Here is a 26,055-nt window from a genome sequence, read left to right on the forward strand (position 1 = left end):
AAAGCAATGTCTATACTGTGGTAAAGTACTAGAGAGCTGTAATAGGTGTTGAAATTGGCCATAAAATCGGTGGTAAATAATAAGAATAAATGGGAATTTTCATGGCACTTGTTCAAATCACTCTACTGCAAAAAGTCAGACACTACCACGAGAAGGTGTCTCTTACTGTCAGTCCTGAGAGCTTATCTAAGATAATTCAAAATATTGTATTATCTTTTCCATAGAAAGAAACTTCAGAACACACACAGCGACACACCAAGAGACCCCATTTGCCAGCAATTAAGTGAAAATGAGCAGAATTGTTCTGAAACCTATTTTCATTAATGAAAATGTTTGTACACATAAGACTTAATGGAGCCTGTATCTTCAAGTTCTTATAATATTGCTGCTGCTTTAATTGTGTTTTTATAATCCTGTCTTTATGATAGAAACAAAAAGAAACAAGGAGGACGCAGCAGTAGTCTGTGGGTTGCAAATGAAGCCAAAGAGCAATTTTGAATAGACCTTGACAGAAGGAGGAAAGTTCTTCGGCTGAAATGGGTAACGAAAGTGGAAAGCCTGACTTGGACTGGAGGGGGCTGAACACAGGCCAGGAAGAGTCTTTGGTTAAATTGGCACAAAGGATGCGTGGAGTGTTGAAATGTATCCAGCATCCCTCCAAACTGGCCACAAGCAGGTTTTCCTGTTAGGTTTAAAATGTGGGTTTGTACCCAGTGTCATTTTTCTGTGGTATCTCCACAGTGAATTTTGTCCCACAGAATGCCTGTGATGTGCAGCTATGGATGAAAGAAAGAAGGGAGGCTGGAATATTGCTTGCCCAAAATTCCCTTGTATTCATCACACAGAATCACAGGATGATAGGCGTTGGAAGGGACCTCTGGAGATCATCTAGTCCAACCCCCCTGCCAGAGCAGGGTCACCCAGAGCAGGTTGCACAGGAACGCGTCCAGGCGGGTTTTGAATGTCTCCAGAGACAGAGACTCCACCACCTCTCTGGGCAGCCTGTGCCAGGGCTCTGCCACCCTCAAAGTAAAGAAGTTTCTTCTCATGTTTAGGTGGAACTTCCTATGCTCAAGTTTGTGTCCATTACCTCTTGTCCTGTCGCTGGGCACCACTGAAAAGAGCCTGGACCCATCCTCCTGACACCCAGTTGCCAATGTTTTTTTTCAAGGCACGTTAAGGACTGACAGGAAGTCTCATCACTCTGAGAGTCCATGAAGTCTCACCCCGCTGCAGTAGTAGGGTGGTGGAGCACTCGGATGAAGCCACATCATCCTCGTTTTAACAGTCCATTGACTACTGAATGGAGCAGAAAGCGTTCTAATGATTCTGCAGGCGCCATAGTAAATGTTTCATTTAAGTAGTTACAGCTAAACAAAACTAGAAACGTTTGTTCCACTTGAATTTCATCAAGTTTGATTTACTGGTGTTCTGGGTTATGATTTGCAAATAGGCAGATGTTCCTCTTTGTCAGAGGAATAGGGTATGAACCAGTTGGTGCATTTATTGATCACCGCGAAATGGCAAAGTTACAGCCATCTTTTTGGAAGACAGGATGGCAACTTCTGACTAATGAGCACAAACTGTATGTAGCTGTCTTTAGGGACTGATGAACTTGCTAATTATCCCTCTGTCTTTGCTTGAGAGCTTCTTGGGAAGTTTCACCCTCCTCTCCATTTTTCCTTGGAAGTGGGTGATGTGTACGTGTGTGATTTTGCTATTCTCCTAATTTTTTATTTCCTTTTATCCTTGTTACATATCAGTCTCTTCATCTAGTTCTTTTATGTCGAATATAAGTAGTTTTCAAGCCAAAATAAATGAAAGCCTGTTTCATATCTCGACCTAGATAAAGTTTATCAATAAGCCTATGTGTAGTTGAAAGTACTATGTGCTTGTACAGATCTACATACCTGTTCCAGTTTAGGCCGGTATTCCTTGTCTCTGGTTAATAATATGTAGAAGGGGGTCTCACTGTCTTTGCTCTCTGACTGATACTTTGTGAGGTGTCTGATGTCTTTTTTCAATGTTCAAGATAAGAAACAGAGTATTGAGCAGTTGATGCATTTGCATTTACTAATACGGATAAATATAGAAACTTTACACATCTGTCTGTCTTTCTTCCTATACTTTCTGTACGTGTATGGATGTAGCTACACACATAGAATGATCAAATCAGCCAGTTACATAGGTCTTTTTGGAACATGGAAGAGAAGCGGGCATGAACGTGGTGGAGTTTGTATGGTTTTCAAACAAGGACTCCTGAATTTCAGGGTTCAGAATGAAAATTCAGAAGGTTTGCAGTGTAGGTTTCTGTTTATCCTTTGTTTCCAAAATATTTGCATATCTGTTTGAAATACCATCATGACTAACCAATATGTACTGGCACATTGTAACTGCCTGGTACAAATTAGTAAGAGAGTGTGCGTGTGTTAGAGATGCTTTTATGAATAGTACCTCTCCTAAATAGTTATCAAAATATTCAGCTTTGTTGAAGTGAAAGCATCTATAGGTTACCATGTTGTTCATCATTTGGGAAATAAATATTCTCCTACTTAGTACTTTTCAGAGGAGCTAATAGGATCTCCGCATTTTCCAGACTCGGGTAAACAGCTGGCGCTGTCTAAGCTCCCTTATTCCCGTTCAGACTTTGCAGAGAACCTGACTTAGAGAAACATCGGCGGTTCCCAAGTACAGAACAGTACTCATAAAATCAACAACAGGACAAAAACTGAATTCATATTATTCTTCTTCCTTGGATTTTTGCTTTCATCCTTCCCCTGTCGCCATGCATAGATGTTCTCCGGGTGTAATGCAGTGGCAGCGTGCCTCACACCCCACAACGCTACGCAGGCCCTTCTCTAAGGCCCCCTCCTCCTCCTTTTCCACCTACCCTATCCACTCTTAGTTCTGACGGGTTGTTTCCTGATTTTCCTTCCACGCCTCCAGCCCATACCCGCGTTTATAACCAGTCTCCAGCATTATAAATGTTCGTTTGGCGCATCGCGAGCACATTCACTGGCCACCTTGCTGAAGGACTGTGTGTTTACCTCAGATGGTAGCAGAGAGGTGGGTAGGAAGCATGGCTTTTGGGGATGTGTTAGGGTGGGTGACATAACGCCAGTAGGTTTGGGAAGATGTACTGTTGTGGCATGTCTCATAGGAATGTTTTAGCGCTTCTCACTGGTTATAGAACGGCAAGCAACATTTAGAGTATTGATACGGCTTACATCATTTATCTGCTGCTGCTGGGGGTATTTTTCCTCCCATTTAAATGACTCAACACATCATTCTTGAAAAAAAAGGCAGCACGGTTTGAATTCCACATTCAAATTGTTCATCTTGCACTCAAGGTAACATTGATATTCTTTCTTACATTTAATGATGCCCTTTCTGTGTGAGTGGAAGCTGCATAGCAAAATAGATGACTCCTGCTTTTGCTGTTGAAGTTGTTTGAACCTGACCCTGTCTCCCCTGACTATTTAGCAGCAGCCTTCTTGATTAAGATTTATTTCAATTTATTTTAGCTCATGTTCAGGAGCACATTATTTTCTTTACTAGGTGAGAAAATAGTTGGTTTTTTCTCGTTCAGTCTTGCTCTTTTCTGTTAGAGCTGAATATACACAGAAATATATTCTGGTTTAGTAGCAATAGCAGACGTCTGTGTTGGGGGAGATTTTTGTTACCTTCTGGAGTTTATACTGTTTTGTCTGGTGTATTGATTATTGGCTGCTGGACAGTTTGCTCAAGGTCATAGATAGGGAAAAAAACCAAGTTAAAAATACCCTCAGAAAGGATGCCTTAAAGCAGCTCTTTTGAAATTTTGGTATAAGCAAGTAAGCAAATGAGCAAACCCAATTATTTTTAAATTCTTTGTCTTTAAAAATGATGGAAATAACCTTGACCAAGTGGAAATCAGCCTGCAGTCAGTGCCACAGTAACTGGCAGAGCTGCTTGTTTGTTCCCATGTTTCCTTGTGATGGGTCGTCCTGCAAACGGGTCGATATGCATCTTACTTTCTCCATAGGTTACAGCGCTGATTTTTGTGAGTTAGGTAAGCGGTGACCAGTTTATCACTTGTGGGTTTGGCTTTCTCCTCTGGAACAGTTCTCTCAGTCCACTGCCTTCTCCCTGCTGCCTTCTCTCCTGAGAGCCTCACAGAGCTGGGCAGAGACATGGTATTATTGGGGGTTTATATGTGATTTATACAACCTATTCAGTCTGCTCCCTGCAAATCCCTCTCTCCTGAGAGCAATCCAGGCAGAGATGAGGAATAGGCTGGATCATGGTATCTCGGGGAGGGAAGAAACTCAAGAGGTTGTCATCCCTGCATCAAGGTGAGATGCATGTCCCCTTCTTAAAGCCTTTCAAGGTTGAAGATTTCATGACCGCCTCTGCTTATTTATTTAGTGTTTAATTATTTTTAACACATTCCTAAGATCTAAGCTCTAGGTTCTGTTTTGCAGTTTAAGCCTATAACTTCTTGTCATGTCTAGTAAGCACACTGTGCACAAATTCTTTTATTTCCTCCTGAAAGTGGCCTTTTTCGTACCTGTCTGCTGCAGCCCCTCTCTGTCTTCTCTTCTTTAGGCCTTTCATGTCTTTCACGTTTGCCAAAACCCTGGTTATTTGTTCCAGTCCTTCTTGAGACAAGGTGCCCAAACCCACACTCGGTATTCCAGCTAGAGGCTTTCCAAGTGGGCATTGCAAGGAGAGGACACTCTAAGACACTCACAGGTGTCTTGTTGGCTGCGGTCTTGGTTTTATACCCCAGTATAAACCAGGTTTTGGCAGTTTTTGCAACAGACAGCATCAGGTGATTCATGTTCATTTTATGATCTGTAATGATGCCAGGATCATTTTCTGCGGAGACCTGTCTAGTCACTGCCCCTCCAGTGTTTTGAATTATTTTGACATCTTGCTCCCAGCTACTCTCTTGTCCTGGAGGCACCGTAGTCCCTCGCTGTCACCTGACTGAATGTGCATCCATCGAGTGGGCATAACACCGGCATCCCTGTGGCTCTGTGACTGAATGACAAAAGGAGATGCAGACTTCCAAAACCATTCATGTCGCCTTTCTGGAGAGCCTCAGAAACACAGGCGGTGCCGGTGAGATATGTTCTGGGGGCGGGTGCGTTGCTAGTTTCTTTCCGAGGAATGTCTTTGCTCCTCCCTCATCGCACAGCCAAAGTACATGAACATACTCGTGAAGTTCCGTGTGCTGGATAGGCTTGTCATATGAAGGCGGTCCCATCAGTCATGCTGAATGCCACTGACTGAACATCTTAGGGGAGAAGACCATCTTTTCATTATGTATGTATGTGGTGAGTGTCTATAATTGGCCTATCCTTGGCCAGGGACTACAGATGTTACATTGCTGCTAATCCTACTAACAAAATCAGCAACAGGCTTTATGATATGGTACTTTTTGCAAAACCAAGAGTTGATTCTCTTTGAAAACACTGGGGCCAGAGACCCTGATAAGGTAGTAGTAAGAAAGTGGTTAAAAGGTAGATAAATATTTCCCTTCAAAAAGAATGTTCTCCTAATTTAAATTGCTTAAGAGTCATAGATGTGAAATTATTTGGAATTCCTTTAAGAAAAATATAGAGGCAAAAGAAATTATAGAAGTAATGAAATACAACATCATTTTTTACTTCATTCCATTTAATGGTGGCTTACAGTCTTCCTTAATCCTTTTCGGTTGTTAATTGTAAGGCTAAGGTTTGCAGTTGGCTTATGACAATTCTGCCAAAAGCTGAACAATTCAGACAGTAAACTCCTTTTCTGTACAGTTTTTTTTTACTGTGCTTGTCTTGAAAGCTTCTCTTCCAGCTCTTCTGTTTCTCTCTATGTCAAACTGAGCTGAAAAACGTACTTAAATCTAGTCAACTAGAATTACTGAAAAATAATTAGGATTGTTCCAAACAGAAAATATATCAGATTAAACTTCCTTTGGGAAAATGCCTCACTGCCTGCTCTGAGTGAACACGCTGACGTTATTAACTCTTGGATCTTCTTTCTCTGCTCCTTTTGTGTACTGGAGAGAAGCACAGAGAGCCAGGTGCAGCTACCCACCTTATTGTTTCCCTTCCCCTTATATATTTTCTTCATGGATATATTAAGGCAGTGGTTGAAGTAGGTAGATATACAATGTTATGCTGTGCTGGCCCTGCTGAATTACAGACAGATTGCTGTCCTAGAGGGATTTCTAAATTTTCATTCCAACATTTCTAGATTTCAGCTTTGGCCACAAGACGAGGAAATACGTCTTGTGCAATGAAGCTGAAGGGAAATTAAATTTTTCTGAAATTAGGGTTATCTTATTTCTGTGGTAGTACTTACGCTGAAAGAATTCTTCAGGGTATCTTCAAATCTTCAGTGCAGTGTGGCTTGGATATCAATGCTTGCAATGAAAATCTATCACATTAGGGGATGCTCACCTCCTGCCTGCATGATTCCCAGTAGTTCTGTGATGAGTTCCCTTGCAGAGTGGTGTAGGATTTTAATACAATAATCTGTACATTAGCAGGAGTATGTCATGCCAGGGCTAAACCATCCTGGCCAAAAGAGGAGCCACAAATCCCAGGGCATTAAAATTCAGTAAACTTCAAAATTATGTAAACCTAATATATTGAATTAGCTTAGATAGCTAGTGTATTTTTTTGAAGAAGGCTTATTTCCTCTCGGTGTTGACCTCAAACCCCAGTACATCTTGAAAAATATGCTGTAACATCGTAAAAAAACTTGTAAAACTAGACCAAGTGTACAAGTCAGGGGGTGTTTTTGGGGTGGGGAGAGGAAATCAGGTTTGGCAGGCTGGGAGTCAAGGCTGGAGTACGCAGAGTCTCTCAAACATCAGCTTCCAAAGGCCTTTGGAGAGTGCCAGGAGGGACCCGTGCCGCGTTCCATTTCTCTTTGAGCATGCTTCAAGATTAGATCTCATTGAATGTTGCTGGCTTCATAAGAGTGCTGGATTAGTAGTAATTTAGGCTGTTTCACCATACATCTTATTTCCTGATCAACTTGACTTTAGTTTTAAACAATTTTGGCATTCACTGCTGATTCCTAATTTGTACAACTATGAATTTCCGTAGTAATTTTCAGTATTTTCCCCATGGTGTCTGGAACAACGACCAGAAGTGCCTGCTCTGCAACAACATTTTTGGTCTGAGATTAGCAATAATACTGTTTTCTAAGCCAGAAAATCACCATCTCACATTTGAATTGAAAGCTGCCACTTACTTTTAGTGGAGAGAGAGAGAATCCATTTAATCTATCCTCTGTATGGGAGTAGTAAAAGCAAGCTGTGGAGCTTTTGTAAGGCAAAATATATTTCCAGTAGTGAAAGACCTATTTTTTGCTTATGTAATTTTCCTAAGTTTTGTACTTTGGTTTTGTCTATTAGCATAAATGATTCAAACCCTCTGATCTCTCCCCTTGCTCAGCATCTAAAGAGGTGGGCCAGAGTGATGGATAAAACCAACGGGTCACCTGGGAAAGGAGGCCCTTGTTCCAACAAGGAAATGGTGAGGGCTACATGGAAAGTGATTAAAGTGTTTTTCATAGCCATTATCAATGAAAAAACCCTAAGTGTATGTGTCCTCAGAATAAAGCTGATTATTCTGGGCTCCTACCACTGGGAAACAGTCACTTTTCTACCTGTGAATTTGCTTTTCTGTCCACAGCTATGAATTCTCTTGGGCGCATCTGCCTGACTTTGTGTGTGCAAACCCATTTATAGCAGGAAAAGGGAAAGTTAATCCCAACTGAATTTCAGTCACCTTTGCCTTCTAGGATATATAGAATTTCCCTTGAAGTTCGTACAGAGTCTGTGGTCGGCGCAAAACAGAGCTACTGGCTCCTTTGATACTTTTAAGCCTCTGCTCCATCAATTGTGCAGGCTTTTGGTTTGTTTCCAAGTTCAGTCCAACATTCCGGTTTTGATCTAGAGACCCTGATGTTATTTTGATCTTTTATCTCGCTGTAACTTTGTTTCCTCGTGTTTGTTCCTGGCAGTGAACTTGGTTAGGAGCGAAATGATTATTTCAGGCTAAAAATTGCGGTGAGCACAGGAGAGGATTTTTAGATTCTGGGACACCTGGGTGGTCCGGTGGATCATTTTAGGGAATACCACAGTATCTTTCTTGCCTAAAGCCAAGTGCTGAAGTTGTGACCATTTTAGACATGTGGATGCTAAAAGATGTTGGAGTGAAGGTTTCTGTTTTAGGGAGGAGGGGGAAGAATATAGGATTCGATGGGCTTCATGTAGATTTTCAGAAGAACAAGTCTTTTAGGTCATGAGCAGCAGGAAAAATGGAAATCGCAGTGTCCAGGGCAGTTCAGTCAGTTGCCGGTTAAATGATAAAATTTTCACAGATAAATTTGTGGTTTTGTACAAATGGAGTTGTGACAAGGATACAAAATGTGCCTTCATTTGCTCAAGGAGTTATTTCCAGATTGTTTTTATTCTTTATACACATATATATTTATATTTTTGAGGGAACTTGTGCTTACAGGTGATTTTGAGGATGCGTGCTAGTACTGTTAACTCTTCTATCTTTCTGAGATAGATTGAAAGTGTTGCGTTTTATTCTGTGTGTACATACAATCAAGGCACATCTATATTTTTAAAAAGAAGCAGACTGTGAATCCTAGATGAAAGTCATGCTTTACCTTTTGTGGTGTAAAGGATTTATTTGGCTTTCTGTGGGAATAAAAGTTTATCTGTTTGTTCCTTGTCATCATTTTCACGTGCTCAGTGGCCTTTGTTTCCATGAAAGAGAAGATTGCATGCGATGGTCTCAACTAACCCAGCTTCTGATACTCATTTTTTAATTAAGTTCCCAGATAAATATACGCCTTGGGGGCACATTAAGGTCTATAAGGATGACAGGAAAGCAGCACAGTTGCAACATAATAAAGTCATATAGGGCTACTAAAGATGAACATATGAACAACCTCCTTTCTGAGGTAATGTGGCTTTTCCTTGATTTTTTCTTTACTTACAAAAATATACAGTTTAAAAAAAAAATTAATTAATACCCTTTCTTCTCTGAGTTGCCGTACATGCACATACAAACGCAGCACTTGAACTTGGCGGTTCCTCTGATTTCTCTCTCTTTTCACTTCTGCGATTGCTTTTTCCTCTTATTCCTGCCCCTCAGAGCTCAAAGATGTTTGCATCAAGGTGTTATTCCCAGGCAGGAGTTTCAAGGGTGTGATACTGCTATTGTTAGTGCCATGCCAGAAGAGAAATGCCAAGCTGGGAAAGGAGCGCAGCAAGGACTTGATTGAACTCCCATAGGTCTTCCATTGAAGATTCTCATTATCTTGTACAGACTTTCGTTCGTCTTGCGCTGCATTGTAGCCTTAGTGACTGCAGGGTAGAAAATCAGCTGCTTCAATTTAGTGCGTGGCATGTAGATTATTGAATCAAAAATGTCACATTTATGCATTTGCTATTTAGAAATAAAAAAAAAAAACCTTCATCAATTTAAAGTTTTTATGAGTGAAATAATGAGATTTAATCAAAATAAGGACACGGTCCTTGTTTCCAGTCAGATAAAATGATGCAAATTCATTGGTTTTATCCTAAAGGATGAAACAGTCTTGAAACTGCTATTTTTTTACGTGTGCGTTGGTATGTATGAAGCAGTAATTCCATTTATATGGGCAGCTTTCCTCAGGTATGCACTCACTCAGATATCATATTTTTTCAATAATCAGGAGATTTTATGTATTTCTTGCATTAAGTTCTGTCGTGCTCGTGCATGAAAATGCTGGCTGAAGTGTGAGAAGACACTATTGAGAAGTGCCATCGCTGGAGAGAGAGCATCTCTTTATAAAGATGTTTAAACGCACGCATATGTATGAATACACCTGAAAAAAAAAGAAAAAAAAAACAAAAAAACCTGACAATTAATTTGTAATGGTCAGATATGTAATAATGGCACAAGCCTGTGTGCAGGGTGAGGTCCCTCTGTGAAAGCTGGGGCAGCCGTGCCCCCTGCTGGCATCTCCTGCCCTGCTGTGGGAGGCAACGGCTGGAGAAAGATGAAATCAGGGGCTGGGGAGCTTGCTTTTTGCCAACCTGGCAAAAACATGGGGTTTTAAAAAGGAGTCAAAGCCTCAGAGTTTCTGGATAAGAACGTGGCGTTCCTAGTACTTGGTTCAAAGCTCTTTAAAATAAATGGGAGTCCTTCCAAGAAACTTTCAGGGGACTTTGGGTCAGGCCCGCAAGTTCTTGAGACTTCAGGGAATTTAAGACTAGGTCTAAATCCAGAAACCTTGTTTCTCCCAAGGATATTAAATTTTTTATCTTTGCTTAGTAGCCGCATATAGGCAAAAAGTGTTTTTAAGAAGCTAATGCGTGTATAACAAAAACAGTCTTATTTTATAGTATAAATATTAGGTTTGCAAAACTGTAGTAAACTATTCTTTATCTATTTCCTCAGATTTTATACATGTATTTTTATAGAATTATGTCGGTTTTTTTCACCATTAAGATGTGTTACTCTTCCTAGAAATCCATCAGTAAAACCACCTCTGATATTTCCATTTTTCTGTTCTTCTGTGCAGTCGTGTTCCAGTCACAGTTTTGAATCTGCAGATCACTTACATGGGTGCAGCAGTCCTCATTAGTAATCAAGCGTACTTTATTTTATGTCGCTTATTTAAAATTGAGTATGTTTTTAACATTTTTTTCCTTTCTTTCAAAATTTAGGTGGAGAACAGACCAAAGTATTATGGAAGAGAGTAAGTATTTTACTCTTTTAAGTATCTGTTGAGTGTATCCTGAAGTTGTTGTTCTAGAACTAAAATAAAAAGACACAGTGGAGGTCTGACAAAATATTTTATTTTACCTTTCGCTTCAACTGGGAGCTAAATGTATTGAAAGCCTTGCAATTTAGCTGTATTACAGTTCAGTAATGCTGCTCACAATCCACGGACTGTGCTGCTGTGTAAGCCTGCATGTTTATTTTGCTTTTCTCAGGACAGTTTGGGAAAAAATTACTGTGTGGAGTATTTCTTCCTTTTGTTTTGGTTGTCACTTTAACTTCCCAGTGGTCCTGCAATGGCATGGGGAGGAGAGAAGCAGCTTACCTCTCTCACTGCCTTTTTGTGTAGGTTCCTTTACTTTCTCCACCGTACGTGCTTGTGGAAGTACACGTCTAAATGCTGTTCTCCCTGCTAAAGTTACGAGGTCTGAAATACCCAAGGAGGAGGTGTATTCTTTGTTGTGAGGAAAATATCGGACCACTAGAGTATAATTCCTTTGTGCTCAGCTGTCTTCTTGCCAATAAATAGCTTGAAAGGGGCTGGATCCTGCATCGGCGTGGAGATTTGGGCAGGTGACGTTGAGGGGAAAAGACGCTGCGGTGACCACCCAGACCTTCTCGCTAAGCAGCGTTCGCAGAGCTGCTGTTTGGCCTTTACTAGGGTAATCTGCTGAGGCCCTAGCCCTTATCGCTAGCTAAATTACTTTCATCCCATGCTCTATTTTTTCTTCCATCCCAGACACATCATCTGTGTTTAATGATCCTCTTCTCCTATCAAAAAGCTCAAGAGCCGCTAGCTTTACCCCTAATTACTGAAGTTTCATTTTTTAAATATTATCTTTGACAACGGGGAATTCAGATCTAGCCACTCGAGTACAACAGAGCTGAAGACAGTACCTACCAGAATAACCCATCGCGCTCCCTACAGCAGGACTTGTAAAACCATTACAGCAATCTCTAAGCCAGGAACCTGCCTGGCTGTTGACATTCTGCGGGTTTGTGGGGCGTTGGGGCTGGCAGGAGCTCTAAGAAGGCATCTCGGTGAACCTGCCAGGGCAAGATCACGTTAGTTACTATCATTTGGAAAGATTTCAGGACCACTGGGGACAGTCCTATAAAAGCAATTGACTCAGTGCTCAGTAGCGCTTGGAAAGAAAATCAGAGATTTCTAGGGAAAGAAATAGAAAATACATTATTATATTACTATATGAATCTATGATGTGGCTGCATTTTAAATAGTGCACGTAGTTCTGGTCCCTCGCTACCCCATCCTCCTGCCTCCTTTTTAGAAAGGTTAAAGAAATGAAAGGTACGGAAAGGCGCAACAACGGTGGAGCAAAGGGATGCAGCTCCTGCCGCGTGAGGAAAATGCACAGGTCTTCCTCAGTGGATGTCCACGAGAGGGACATGCACAGTGTCCCTCTCAAGTTCATTGCCACAGGGTGCGGCGGAGGCCGAGAGCATAAAGATATTAAAGGGTTTACAAGTGAGATTCTCAGAATCATGAAGGGTAAGGTCACAGCTGATCGGACACAACTTCTGGCTATACCCGTGATGGATGGACAGGGATGTGAAGTGAAAGAAATATGTCACTGCTTCCTGTACTCTTTCCGTAAGCAGTTATTGTCAGCTGCTGTCAGAGGCAGGCGTCTGAGTTCAGGAGATCTTCTACTGCGTACAAGCTGCCTTTATGCCATTATATAAATGTAGCAAAAACATCTGTGAGAAAGCTTGGATTCCGCAGTAATCACCTATGGTTGAAGAAATTTCACAGGTGCCCCGCGTGTCCTGTCCCAGCAGTTTCTTTAATTGATCACCAGAAGAGCTCTTTTATCTAATATCTAACCTAAAGCCTGCTATATTTTATAATGAGCTTTTGGTGGCAAATAGCCTGTGCGCATTATTTTTAGCTAGAGTTATGAATTACCATGAGTTTACTGGTAAAGACATGCTCAAATTATGTCATCTAGGGAATGCTCGTTTCAATTTGGATGTGGCAGTAAATGACTGTGTCCCCACCAGTACAGACTGAAAGTATGAGTCAATTTACATCATCTTGAATAGAAAGTCACAGTGGGAAGATCACCTAAGCCTCATATTTCCAATATGTATTAGCAGTGAGAAGGCAACATAAAGAGAACAGAACAACAATTGCATTCGTAGCCAATGTGTTTTTCTTCTCTTTCACGAGCCAGAGGCAATGTTAGAAATGCGCCACTTCATACGTGTTGTCAGAAAAGAGAAAATGCTGAAGGGCCAGTACATTTTAGTGCCTTTTTTTTCAGACAGCAGCAAAAATAGAAACTTTCAAAACCTCTGAGGATCCCCTCGGAGACTTAGCAGTTAGCAAAATGTGTGTAGGAGTTAAGACTCAAACTGCCTTAAAGACTGCATTTGTACTTATGGAGAGATCACTGCTAAATATTGATTATTGTGAGGTTAATTGTGCATCATGGGGCCTCCTTCTTTCTTAAATTAGTAATGACAAAAGAATTGGAGAAGTATTGCTTTTTTCCAACACTGAATGAGCAACTCGCTGAAATACAGAATATTTTTCCCAAGGGTACTCTGTATCTTCTTCTACTTTAATATATGCAAGATAGAATTTTGAGTAATTGTTGCCATTTTTTTATCTCAGTTTCCCTTACAAATTTGAGGAAGCAATGTTAATATAGAAATGAAGTAAACTGATAGTAGGAATGACCTCTCATTTTAATTTTAAGTCATCTCCTTTTTAAAAAAAAAAAAGGGCATTTGTGCCTAGTTTTCAATTCTGTGATAAGGGCTCTAGAAAAGAAACAAGGAAGAGGGGCATAGACTCGTAGAGGAGAAAAGTTGTGAAAAGATGGGGCATTTACAGAAAAAAATCTTTGGGTGTGGTTGAAGTATCGTACTGGGTTATACTGACTGAAACTGCATATAGAGCGTAGTTTTTGCTTTGCCTCTGTGCTGGACTTGCCCAGGCTGCATGACTGTCCTGCCACTTTCAGATGCTTGGACGCTGTCCTGATGGCTTAGATGATGATGCTCTGCAGTGCAGAAGTTTTTGAGTGGTTTCTGGGGTGGAGGGGGAGGTGTTTCTGGTCGGATTGTTCTGTAAGTCACTGAAATATCTTCCTTTAGGTTTCACGGGATCATTTCTCGGGAGCAAGCAGATGAAATACTTGCTGGCGTAGAAGGAGCGTATATTCTTAGAGAAAGCCAGCGGCAACCCGGCTGCTATACTCTTGCTCTCAGGTAAATGCTGTTTTAATGGAGGTTTATAGTTCAAATGTAAATGTGTTTAATGGAGTGATTATGTCAGTCCCTTTCGAATGAAGTCTGTGTCCACTGTTACTTAATCCACTTCAGGGTGTCAGAGTGATTTTACACCCTCTTGTCAGCAGTGTGACCATCGCAGTACTACAGCAAGTCAGTCACTCCTTTAGCACTTAGCTAGGAAGTCCCCTTTCAGAAGCAGGCTGTGCCTCTTGTCAAAATTTTTTCCACGTAGGGTAGCCTTTACAACCTTGAGTGTTGTAAAGATGGAGCTTCTCCTTGAAAACGGTGTAAGAGATGTGAGTGAGTACAGGACAGGGGAGTGTCCCGGCAGAGGACACAGCCAGGTTGTCCTTGGAGCTCAGTGATGTGTTACACACAAACATCAACAACTGTCGGCAATAATAACCCTGGATAAACGTGAAAAATCATGAAGTCCACTGGCTGACCAGCTGTCGAAGGCAGCATACTGGACTTCAGTTTTCTTCCCTAACTGGCATTCAAGTTTGCTGTAGAAATACAGTGTGAAGCATGGGATGCTACGGCTCGAAGAAGTAAGAGTCTGCGATTCAACTGAATGAAAAATTGAGTGGGAGCCCAAGCTACGACCCCACTGCCCTTTACAGATGTCTTTCCTTGAAAATACAGCCACTCCTGGCTTAGCCGTGCCATTCAAAACCTGCCCACGCAACAGTCGTAAAGCTGCTGTGGGTTCGTTGCAAGAGGACAAGATATTCTATTGGGTTTTGACGAAACAAACTCCTTGGCAATACTTTACAATGTTTCTAGCATTATTACTTCTGTGGGATATACACAAAATAAAAGTCTGCATTTTTACCCTTCTGCTGGTAAGCCAGAAGGAAAAATCCTTTAAGGAGTTACCCCAAGTAGCTGTGATACACTGCTGAAATCATCCTCAGAAATCGTATTGATGTGCAGATGGTAGAGCTGGAAAAGCTGGTGAGTCATGCCAACTAAAAAATGGTGTAAATTAAAAGCAACTTTTGTCAGCTGAAAAAGAACAAACATAATTTTTTAGGGCTTTGGAGAGGGATTCCAAAATAAAGAATGAAAGGATCTACTAAAGGATGGGGATTGTGGCAAAGTGCCTGTTGTTTTGACACAACAGCATGAGTTCTAAATCCATCTGGACAATTATTTGTAGAATTAAAAACTGAATTAGATTATAAATTGGGAATTCATATGAAAAGTGTGGGCGAAAGAATAAGAGGCTTCAACAGTTTGATTTGAATGCCCAACAAAGTATGCAGAGACATGCACATTTGATGCAATTTAAGGACCATCTAATGTCGTATCTTTGAATCCTTTAATCAAGAATGGGATTCCAACCTCGGTGTTATAAACTGAATGTGCTACTACAGCACAATGGTTTTTAAAGCACTTCAAAAAACACCCCATAGGTTACACCTGCCATAAATAGGGCCAGAGTTATCCCACAGAACTTTGGGTGTTTAATTGGGAGCTTGATTGGAATTAGGAGCTCGATCTCCCAGGCTTCCTGCAGAGCGTGATTCAGCCCCTTAGGATTTGAATTTCTTGCTAGAGGTGCCCATCTCTCTTCATTGACTGTAAATGTGCCCATGGTGGTTAAGCATCCACTTTCTGCACCTCAAAAATGTTTCAGGATGGAAGAGCCCCTAACACAATCATGCATCCTAGTATAAGGTCTTGTGAATGCAAACCATGCCTTTCCGATCGCTGCGGTAGTCCCTTTAGGATTTAGATTTAAACCACGTATGTCTGGGTCACGTAGCTTGTTGCGCACACTTGGCCTCAGTTCTGTAGCCCAGTCCAAGTGATGCAGTCAAGTTTGGGTTTGAACTTGCGTTGGTCTCTCCACAGAGATCCAGTTCCAGACAAGTGCATATTCCATATGTAAACCAGACACATAGACTCATCAGCGAAATTGCCTCCTAAGTGTCTTGCCAGTCTCCTTCTTACTCTTGCCTCTCTCTCTTTCTTCTCTCCCTCCTTTTTTCCTGGTATTTGCAGATTTGGTAATCAGACCTTAAACTACAGGTTGTTCTATGATGGGAAGCACTTCGTTGGGGAGAAAAGATTCGAATCAATCCATGATCTAGTTACAGATGGCCTGATAACATTGTATATCGAAACAAAGGCTTCTGAGTATATTTCCAAAATGACAACAAACCCCATCTATGAACACATTGGATACGCCACATTGCTTAGAGAAAAAGTGTCCCGGAGGCTGAGCAGAACGAAAAACGAATCAAGAAAAGCAAGCGTAACAAGTGAAGAAAATACCCCGGTTGAAAAGGTAAGTATTCAGTTTAAAATTTTGGCAATTAATACCAGTCTTTCTATCAAATCTGAGGGAAAGAAGTGTTTTGTCTAAAGACCTGTTTCTTTTTTACTATACTTCATTAAGTGTTACTATCCCACTGAAAAGTTTATATCCCGTTAATGTGATCTTGGCTCCAAACTAATATTTGACCGGAGCTTATGACAGAAGCTTTCTGATAAGTACCAAATGCAAATGTTTTCACTGTTAAACAAAAGAATAAAATATATACATAGATATATCTATACTGGTTAACTTAGGAACTGCATCTAAAATTGTTCACAAGTTATGTTTCTTTGTCCATGTATACTCAAGCATATTCCGCAGTAGGATTACGGAACTGGTTCCCACTGACCCTTCACCACGGCTCAAGTTTGTTATATTTCCATTCACAGTGCAAAGCTCCTCTTTTCTGCCAAGTCTTTGGTGGATGGGTCTCAAATTGGGATAATTGTGTGTTTTCTTCCCTTTCTTCTCATGGGTCTGAATCGGGATATTGTGTGTTTGCCTCCCTTTCTTCTCGCTCTTCTCATTTGAAGTGGGCTTTCCTTGATCTCCGTCTCTCGTGTGCCCGTATCCCATAGTGTTGTGTGGACTAGGATTTATTTACCTGATGAGAAATTGAGAATTTTGTGCAGTTAGCCGCCATCTGAAGATATAAAATTAGAAATTCTTTTACATAAGAGAAGCAGTCTCGTAAGCAGTGACATGTGGATATTTTCATTTCCCAGGTGGTAAGGCAGTAAGAACTGTCAAACCAAACTTTTTTTTTTTTGAGTCTAGTGTTTGTGCTGAATTGACTTACTGACATTTGTAAGAGTATTTACGCAGTGTAACTGATGATTGTAGTGTTCAGTGTGCCGGCTAGCTGGTTGGGAACTAGAGATGGTTTGTATTTGGGAAGCAGGGAGTGAATTTGCCATCAGATAATAATACTGAGCATGAAACAGATCAGCTTTTTTATGCGTATCCTCATCACTCCGGGACATTCCTAGCATAGGTTGTTACCTGTTGGGTTCACATATCTGCATCGGCTGATTATATACTGGTTTGGATTTCTCAGTAGTAATAATTGATCAAGTAGCTGACCTGACATGTAAACCTATTTATCCTCTATAACAAATGAATTCCATTTAAAAAGACATTTTTTAGGGAAAGCATACTGCTGCAGGGAAGGCCTTTGGAGAATGGCACAGCAACACGTCCTCCATTCAGGTTTTATTTCAAAATGAATCCACTGATGACAATAGGTTTTGGTTCAATTGGATGGTATTGTAATATGCAAGAGGAGTGGATGCCATAGAGAAGGGTTTCGTGCTCGTTCAGTTGATTAAACATCGTCTGGTTGTCAGTGCTGCATCAGGCACAAGAAAGTTAATTTCAACATTATTTAAGGCACACGAAGAAGTAAACATAGTGCAGTGTGACAGACTTTTTTGTGTAGGTGTAGGTAGGAAAACGGTCCAGAGGATGTTGTGGAAGAGTTTCTTTTATATCGAGAAAATATTGAACCATCATCGGGGTGACTGTAAACATTATTACGAGACTGTAGAGTAATAAAGCAATTATGACAGTTGAAAATCATGCTACACTCTCCAGCAAGTCAGGAGAATATTTTTTTGTACAAGGAAAAACTCAATTCCAAAATTGCATTCAGTTTTACTGACAGTTCTTGCAGTTGAGGAGCAACAGTCTTTTGTACCTCTTAAAGTGCTCTCAGAGACTTCAGAGGGGTTTGTTCTCGTACCATATATTTCCTAACAGATTGTGTTTTCTGTTGTGCTTGGGGTTGGGGGTTGTTTTTCAGGCTGGGTGGTTTTGAGTAAGTACTATAAAAACTTTTTTAAACCAACAGAAGGCAAAATGTTGCTGAAGACACCCCTGCTCTCTCTCCTTCACCAACGCCTTTTTGCCGACATATGTTTTATGCAGGTACACAGCAGGTGACACTAGAAAACAGCTCCAGATTAAAACGAACTCAGCCAGAATAAAAACCGCGTGAATTTTTTTAGCCAGATCTGCTACCTTATCCACCTCATCTGGGTGGAAATGCAGCACAAAGGAGAGGGCAAGACTTTCATCTGATGACAGCTCAAAAAATGATGATATTTACTTGAAGTAAGTGGAGCGGTCATCCTTAGTTCCAGGTACCTGTGCTTGAAAATATTTGGACTTGATGTAACTTGTGGTTGATAGTGAAAACACACCTCTGGACCTCATTAGTGATTGGATTAGAATTGTAGAATCGTAGAATCATTTAGGTTGGAAAAGACCTTTAAGATTATCAAGTCCAACTGTAAACCTAGCACTGCCAAGTCCACCATGAAACCATGTCCCTAAGCGCCACATCTACACGTCTCTGAAATAACCTCCAGGGACGGTGACTCCACCACTTCCCTGAGTGGTCTTTTCCAATGCTTGATAACCCTTTCTGTGAAGAAATTTTTCCTAATATCCAATCGAAACCTGCCCTGGCGCAACTTAAGGACATTTCATCTCATCCTATCACTTGTTACTTGGGAGAAGAGACCGCCTAGGTCTTCTTTTGTATTGCAGCTGAATGAAATTGAAGTGTGTAAAGTGTTATTTACCCCCGAGGTGGTTCACGGTGCGAAAGGCAGTACCACAGGTCCTTACCGTACAAGGATTAGCGCTCATGTAATTTTCCATACGTGCAGGCTGCTGCCTGCAAGCCTGGGCTGCGTGGCTGCTATCATGTAAAAATAACTAGCTTCAGCTAAGCCATTACATTGTTGGCAACCCTCTCTGCCTTCCTCCCACCGCGGGGAAGCAACAGAAGGAGGAAGAGCAGCTGTTTCTAACATATTTCTCTTGCCAGGAGGAGCAGGAGCAATCACAGCTACAAGAGGAGGGGGGCTAAATAGGCAAGGTGATCTGCTCACAGGCTGAAGACCTGCTGTAGCAGCTGAGGCCTCGCTATTGATGGTGAGGACTCACAATGGGCTTCTCTACTAGTATCAGTCGTTTTCCATCATCTTACGGAAACCCATGTGAAAAAAGGGTTGCTTCAGCTAAATTATTAGCAACTGAAAGAAGTTCACGGAAGTCCCTATGTTGAAGCCTACCATGGTTGCTTTTGCTTCGTATGTTCCCAGGAGAAGCTCAAGAGAAGTTTGCGTAGCAAAGACTCAGGGATCATCATTTCCATTTCTTCCTCACAGTAACCTTAGATAAAATACAGATTGGGCTTTGGAATAAACTGGTGAAATACCGAACATTTGTCAGGAATAGCATATAGGGACAAAGGAGGATAAGGGGAATTTAATATTTGTTTTTATATAAACTTTAGAAGTCCTCTAAAATATAAAAATAATACGGGGAAGTGGTAGTTCAGTGGCAGTTGTATCAGACATTTTGCTTGAGGCTGTCATGTGTTGTACGGCGTTTTAGACAAAGGCCATGGTCTGCCCACAAATCAAAACCTTCACCCACTTCAATTACTGCAATAAATTTCAGACCCCTAGAAATAAGTGAATGAATATTCAGTATTTCTTTGCTGCATGTGTGAAAAATCATTGCGTTTTTTTATAAGGTGTGTTTTCTCTGGCCAGTTGACCATGTAAAATGTAATTTTTTTATAATTGAGCTGATTCATTTGAAAGTGCTGCCTGGAGTACTTTGAATGTTTCAGAAGTGATGGCGTTGGGGGAAAAGCCATACATGCAGGACAGAAACTTCCGTTATTTCCCAAGAGGAATGTGAGAATTCAGCGCTCTGAGGTTAAGCATCAGTACTCCTCTTACAGATTAGGCTTTTTACAAGTGAGATTTTGTTTTATACTGAAACCAATTCCAGAGTGTGAAAGTACAGCTGAAGGCATTAGTCTCCTTAGCGGGTTTGTTAACACCATCCAGGGAATCTGCTCATTCTGTCGCCTCCCACACTGACAGTGGAGATTATTCCATGTCTCAGTCACTCCAGCACCGCCACTCCCCGTGGGGTAGGTCGATGGAAGGGGAACACCAAAGCACGGGCTGGCGGGAGGAGAACGCATCCAGATGAAATGTCTTGGTACGGCCTGGGGTACCTGTCTGTTCCCATAATGATAATTTCTTGGAGGTTGTAATTAGTGGAGTCATGCCCATTCCAGAAGAGGGGCTGCGATACATGGGCTGGATTAAGCTGTTGTTGTGCATGCCTTTTTATCCAACAGTTTTTGTAACATGCCTAAAAAGCATTTATGCTTTAAGATACTTAGTGCCAGCATTTTATCTGAAAGTTATTTCTGTCTAGCTTTAAAGAGGTGCTAGATTTGTAGACACAGATTCCAAATTTTAGTCCAAATAGTTTAACAGATCTTTGATCTGAAAGGAGCCACAATGATTTTTAGGACCGAGGTGCTGTGGGAGAACAGCATGCTACGAATACTTTCTTAGCACTGTAGGCAATTGTCATTTTAACGGGATCCAGCTTTAAAAAGGATTTTGGGTAGAGGCGTAGTTTTTTTTGTGCAAAGAACATTTGAAGATTATATGTTGTCTGTTCAGGGTTGTGATTTAGGCTTGGGCAGGCTGTGGTCGCCTGCTTCCTGTTTGCTCTGCTTATGGAATGCTGTACTTGGGGCAAAGGAACGTACATTAGAAGATGTAGGGCAGATAAGTACCTGGTACTGGTAAGTGCTGTAATTAATTACCAGTATTTCACGTTACTGGTGAATGTAGGAGAAGCGTAACTTGCTGTAAGCAATTAATCTTCGCATGTAGGAGAGAAAAAATTGCAGGAGTCTGTCAGTAAAATATGTAGTTCAGAAACGTTTATCGCAATCACATACCGTGTTATCCTGCAACCACTGCCCTCACTGCGTCAGCGGTCGCTGTCTCCCAGGCAAGGAGGAAAAATCTCACTTTCTAATCCTACTGTGGCAAGTGTAACTTGGGAAAATATATTCAAAGAATTGAAATGTTGGAAGCAAAGGCAAGCTGGAATTTCATGAGCACCTGAAGGAGGTAAAAGCTGTCACGCCTTCTGATGAGAAACCGTCCCGGTTCCCTGCTCTTGCGCTTACATTCCCACTCCTGTGCCCTGCCCTGTGCACCGCTGCAGCCACCCCATGCCTTGTGTGGGAGCTGGACGCTGTGACACTGTGCCCCGTGTCAGGCAAAGGCTGTGCCCAATGCCTTGTTGCTTTGCTAGGCTGGTGCTACGCAGGAGCAGTTCCTGGGTTTGAGTCGTCTGGTAGCACGGGGGACATGATGGGAACAGGAGACCAGAGTTCAAGAAAACCTTTGGCAGCGGTTCAGCTTAAAGAATTTGCAAAAAGAATAATCTTAGACCTATCTGACAGAGGACAAACTGTGGGTAAACGCAGTCAAGATTAAGGAACGTTTTGTTTTGTCAGTGCCAGGTCTCCGTTTACTTGGATCATGGCAAAGCTCCCATCAGCTTCTCTCCAGGTAGGATCTGTCTCAGTCAGGTCAAACATACTGGTTGTACATGAAATATGAGTTTGCTTGGAGCCCGGGCTGGAGTGCTTGTGCTGCTCTCTCGTTGCAAGTACATGCCAGGAGCAGCAAGAGGCATTTAACGGTGATGTTCCATAAGGAATAGTGTAGCAGTTTGAGCTAAAGCAAGAGCCAGCTGTACCTGCAGACTTCACATAACAGCAAGACAGTGCAGAAAGCTGTATATTGCTGCTTGACATGGTAACCTCTCTATCTGTTTTGCTGGAACTCATTACCGGGCATTTAAGTGCCAAAGACAGAGCCCATAGTTAATACTGCAGCTAGAACTAAAGAGCTGAAATGATAAGCATATTATGGAGTCTGGGAGGTTATAGGTTTCCTCGGCAGAAAATCCCCCACAAATAACAGACAGATAAGAAAGCTATTCCTGTTAAGGCAAAGGTGACAGAAAAGGAAGAATAACTTTGCTAGAAGTAGTAGTTGGTGTTACTGTCCTCATTAGTCATGCTGCTCACACACAGTTTCCCATAGAAGAAAACACAGGACTTCCAGGAAAGACTGTTTTCTAACATCCCTTAATTGGAGATGTAATCTCGTTATGGAATTAAATTTTTTAGGGGCACTGCAGTTTTCCTTACATCAAAACTGCATGAGACAGCCAATTTTATGAGAATCTCTGGTTTAGTTCAATTTTTGTAAGTATTTACACTTCTACATTGTTATGCACACCACGTCCCTTTCTGTAGGCCTCTCGGCCTCATCCTACCACTCCATTTTTGTCTCTTCATTGAATTTTCTACAGGTACTGCTGTTAGCCAGCGATAAAGAAATCTTTTCAGTCTTTCACTTATTCATTATTCTTGCGCTTCCGCAGCTCCTCTAAACCTCTAATGATCCTATTACAGGTTGCTGGCTAGTGTTTAACCCTCTGCTGGGATGTCTATCCAGATGTTGAGCGTGTCCTTGCACAGGAGGGCTGCAGGGCACTGTGCTGTCCTAGCAGCGGATCACAGGGTTAAGAGGATAGTGAGCAGAAACATCTGCTTCTGCAGACTGTGGGCTGGAACTGCGCTGATAATGTGACCCGGTGTCTTTTACATCGCCTTCAGCTCCCTGGTATCTGCAACATGCTTGGTCAGAACAAATTAAAATTTGTTCTACGGGGACATCAGCGACCCACCACCTTTTCTTAGGGGTTACAGTTTCACTCCTGTATGCATATCCACAGAATTCACAAGGCACTCCTCCCCAGTTGATTTTCCCTGGAAGATGCTCAGACATCACGCTGATAAGCAGCAACATAAAACCTGTACATGAAGGTGGCCTTTAGCTGCAGATTTCAGTAATACATGCACTGATAAAAGGTGTGTGGCGTTTTTGCTGCTAGAAGCAGCTAACTCCGACATCATAATTCCTTTCATCAGTCACTCCTGCTTGTCCTGCAAGAGTATTAGTCTACACACAGGTTACCACATGTACGTACCTAATTGTAGCGTGCCCTGACATGTGTGCTTAACTACATACCCCACTGTCTTCTTTAAATAATTGTTAGCAATTTAGTACTGATTTCATCCAGAATACTCTTTGGTATTGTACCACAGCGAGGAGGACTTTATATGACTACGGTAGATCTACCAGTATGTGTATTTTAGTAAGCAGTTTTATATTTTGAGTGACAGATACCATCTTACTGGAAATATAGCTGGCTGATCATTTTCTTTTGCCTTTCAGTGTTGGCATTCTTTTGTATTTTTCAGCTGTGTCTCTTTACAGCTTCTTTTTTGTTTAAAGAATGATAAATATGAAATAGGCAATATATAAGAAATAAAAATAAGAAAGCTACCGAAGTAAAATCATGAAAAGTATCTTTTTCGATTCCCTCCCTCTGGCTGTCTATGTTTATGCACAGGAAAAGGGATGCTGCTTTGTAGTTGACTGTGGCATTCCTAACTAATAGCTCATGTTTTGCCTGATTAGGCAAGGATTTTTGAGAGGAATAATTTGTCTCATTTTAACAGTAATGAAAATTGAGGGAATCAAGAGAAAGAGAGGTTTCATTGCGAAGTATTTGCTACAGTCCTTCCTTGAGCTGTTAACATCTCTCCAGGATCCTGGTTTATGTTATGTTATTACTGTCAGCTTAGGATTCATGACTTTTGCCTTAAGCAGAATAAGTGATATGATTACGCCTGAAGAGAGCTCATAAGTTGGAGACAACACTGATTTACACAGATGACATGATGCGACAGATATGATCTGATCCAAATTCTACTGAAATTAATGGGAAGACCCACGAAGATTTCACTGGCTCTTAGAGCAGTTTAAGGCACCGCTGAGCACATGGTGCAAAGGTGAATATAAAGTTTTGTTATCACCAAAATGTTTCCCAATCCAGTGTTTTAGAAAGGTAGCCAAACGGAGGCGGTGTGAAAACTTCATACCTTAATATCACAACTGTAGATTGAAATTTTGTCAAATGAGAATGTCAGGTTAGTGATTAGATACACCAGAAGTGCTTATAGTAGTCCTAAAGCAAACGCTACTTGGCTCTTCAAGTACAGTACTGTATCTGCAGCTAGGCTCTGCTGAATACATAAATTAATCTTTTCCTCTTGGGTATTTTCTTGTTAAGAGCTTAATAATTCTAATAAAGCTAAATGTTTGTTGCATAAAACCCATGCTTAGTTTGATGTATTAAAGATAAAAGCCTTATATGAGGTTTTTTTGTCTTGGCTTTTACACTCTTTACGTAGTTTGATGGTATTAAATCAGTAGAAACAAACTTCCGTAGGGATTGGGATGGAACCTTCAGTGTAAACATTTCATTTGTCTTGTCGCTGGAAAATGAAAAACCATTTTTTAAGTAAAAATCTATACTTGATTATCTTGCCTGAATCTCGAGACACGGTGTAGGAATAGGCACTAAACTTTTACAAGCGCCTCTAAACTGCCATGTTTTGACCTTGGAAGTCAAGTGTTCAACTTGTTAAGAATAAGAGAGAGATTAATTTCTGTTAGTGGAGGATTTGGAATTAGTGTCAAAAGGAAGGTTGTTTAAATAGTGATTAATAATTATCCTTTATATTTTGTTTAGAAAATAAGTGGGTTTAGTGATGTGCCTGTTTAGGTCGTACATTTGCTTGGCTAATTATAAGGAAAAAAATAACCTGTCCTCTGTGCTCATGCTGGACATGACAAAAGATACAGTGATTGACAGGCTTGAAATACAGTGATTAACATTGCAGGTTAGCTATTAAGGGAGGAAAAAAGAAAGAACAGTGAAACAGCGGGATGGAGTGCCTGAGGGGGTGACAAAATCTCCCTCATCATGAGGCACGGAAACACATTAGAAAACATCTGGGAGAAATGGCACAGGTAGCAGTGACACCTGAGGCAGGCAGGAGAAAAACCTCCTAAAGTACCTTCTAGTCCTGTTACTCTGTGGCTTTCTGAGCCTGAAAAAGTATTATTTAGGCTCTGATTCATTCTGTCTAGATGAAGACATCTTACCAATGTAGCTAAGGAGCAGTTATTTGATTCCTCCCCATGGGAGGAGAGCACATCCCAGCCTAGAGAAGAGAAGGCTCTAGTGAGACCTTACAGTAGCCTTGCAGTACTTAAAGGGAGCCTACAAGGAAGATAGGGAGGGACTCTTTTTCAGGGACTGTAGTGGTAGGATGAGAGATAATGGTTTTAAACTGAAAGAGGGGAGATTTAGATTAGATATTAGGAAGAAATTCTTTCCTTTGAGGGTGGTGAGACACTGGAACAGGTTGCCCAGGGAAGCTGTGGATGCCCCATCCCTGGAAGTGTTCAAGGCCAGGCTGGATGGGGCTTTGAGCAGCCTGGTCTAGTGGGAGGTGTCCCTGCCCATGGCAGGGGGGTTGGAACTAGATGATCTTTAAGGTCCCTTCCAACCCAAATCATTCTATGATTCTGTGATTCAATTATGAATCATCACTTCACTAGTGAGAAATTAACTGCAGCTACGATCCTAACGTCCAAGGCTTCCATGAAATACTTAATGGTAGCCAAGATACGCTAAGTTCTTCCTCATCTGTATCCTGGGTGCTCTGGAAACCTTCTGCCAAGGATCATCTTGGCTGGCTTTCTGTGTCCCTACACGCTGACTGGCGCTTCTCCCATCACGCTCTAGATATTATCCTTTCTGAGCACAAAACGTGTATGTAATACCCACTGAGCATCTTTTCCCATGCTCAGGGCACAGAAAGTCTCACCCCAGAGGCATGTGAGCACTCGAGTGAAGTCAGGC

At 41.4% G+C, this 26,055-nt stretch overlaps 1 protein-coding gene across 1 annotated transcript in view; it reads left to right on the top strand.

The window, feature by feature from the left end:
• Nucleotides 1-26,055, top strand: part of CHN2 (chimerin 2) — a 167,125-nt gene that overhangs the window by 80,964 nt on the left and 60,106 nt on the right. Inside the window, exons 4-6 of the mRNA XM_074574929.1 lie at nucleotides 10,724-10,755; nucleotides 13,902-14,015; nucleotides 16,050-16,335. Of these exons, the coding sequence (XP_074431030.1) occupies nucleotides 10,724-10,755; nucleotides 13,902-14,015; nucleotides 16,050-16,335 (432 nt within the window). The remainder of the gene's footprint in view (nucleotides 1-10,723; nucleotides 10,756-13,901; nucleotides 14,016-16,049; nucleotides 16,336-26,055) is intronic.

The sequence above is a fragment of the Larus michahellis genome, chromosome 2, assembly GCF_964199755.1.
Source record: "Larus michahellis chromosome 2, bLarMic1.1, whole genome shotgun sequence".
NCBI lineage: Eukaryota > Metazoa > Chordata > Aves > Charadriiformes > Laridae > Larus > Larus michahellis.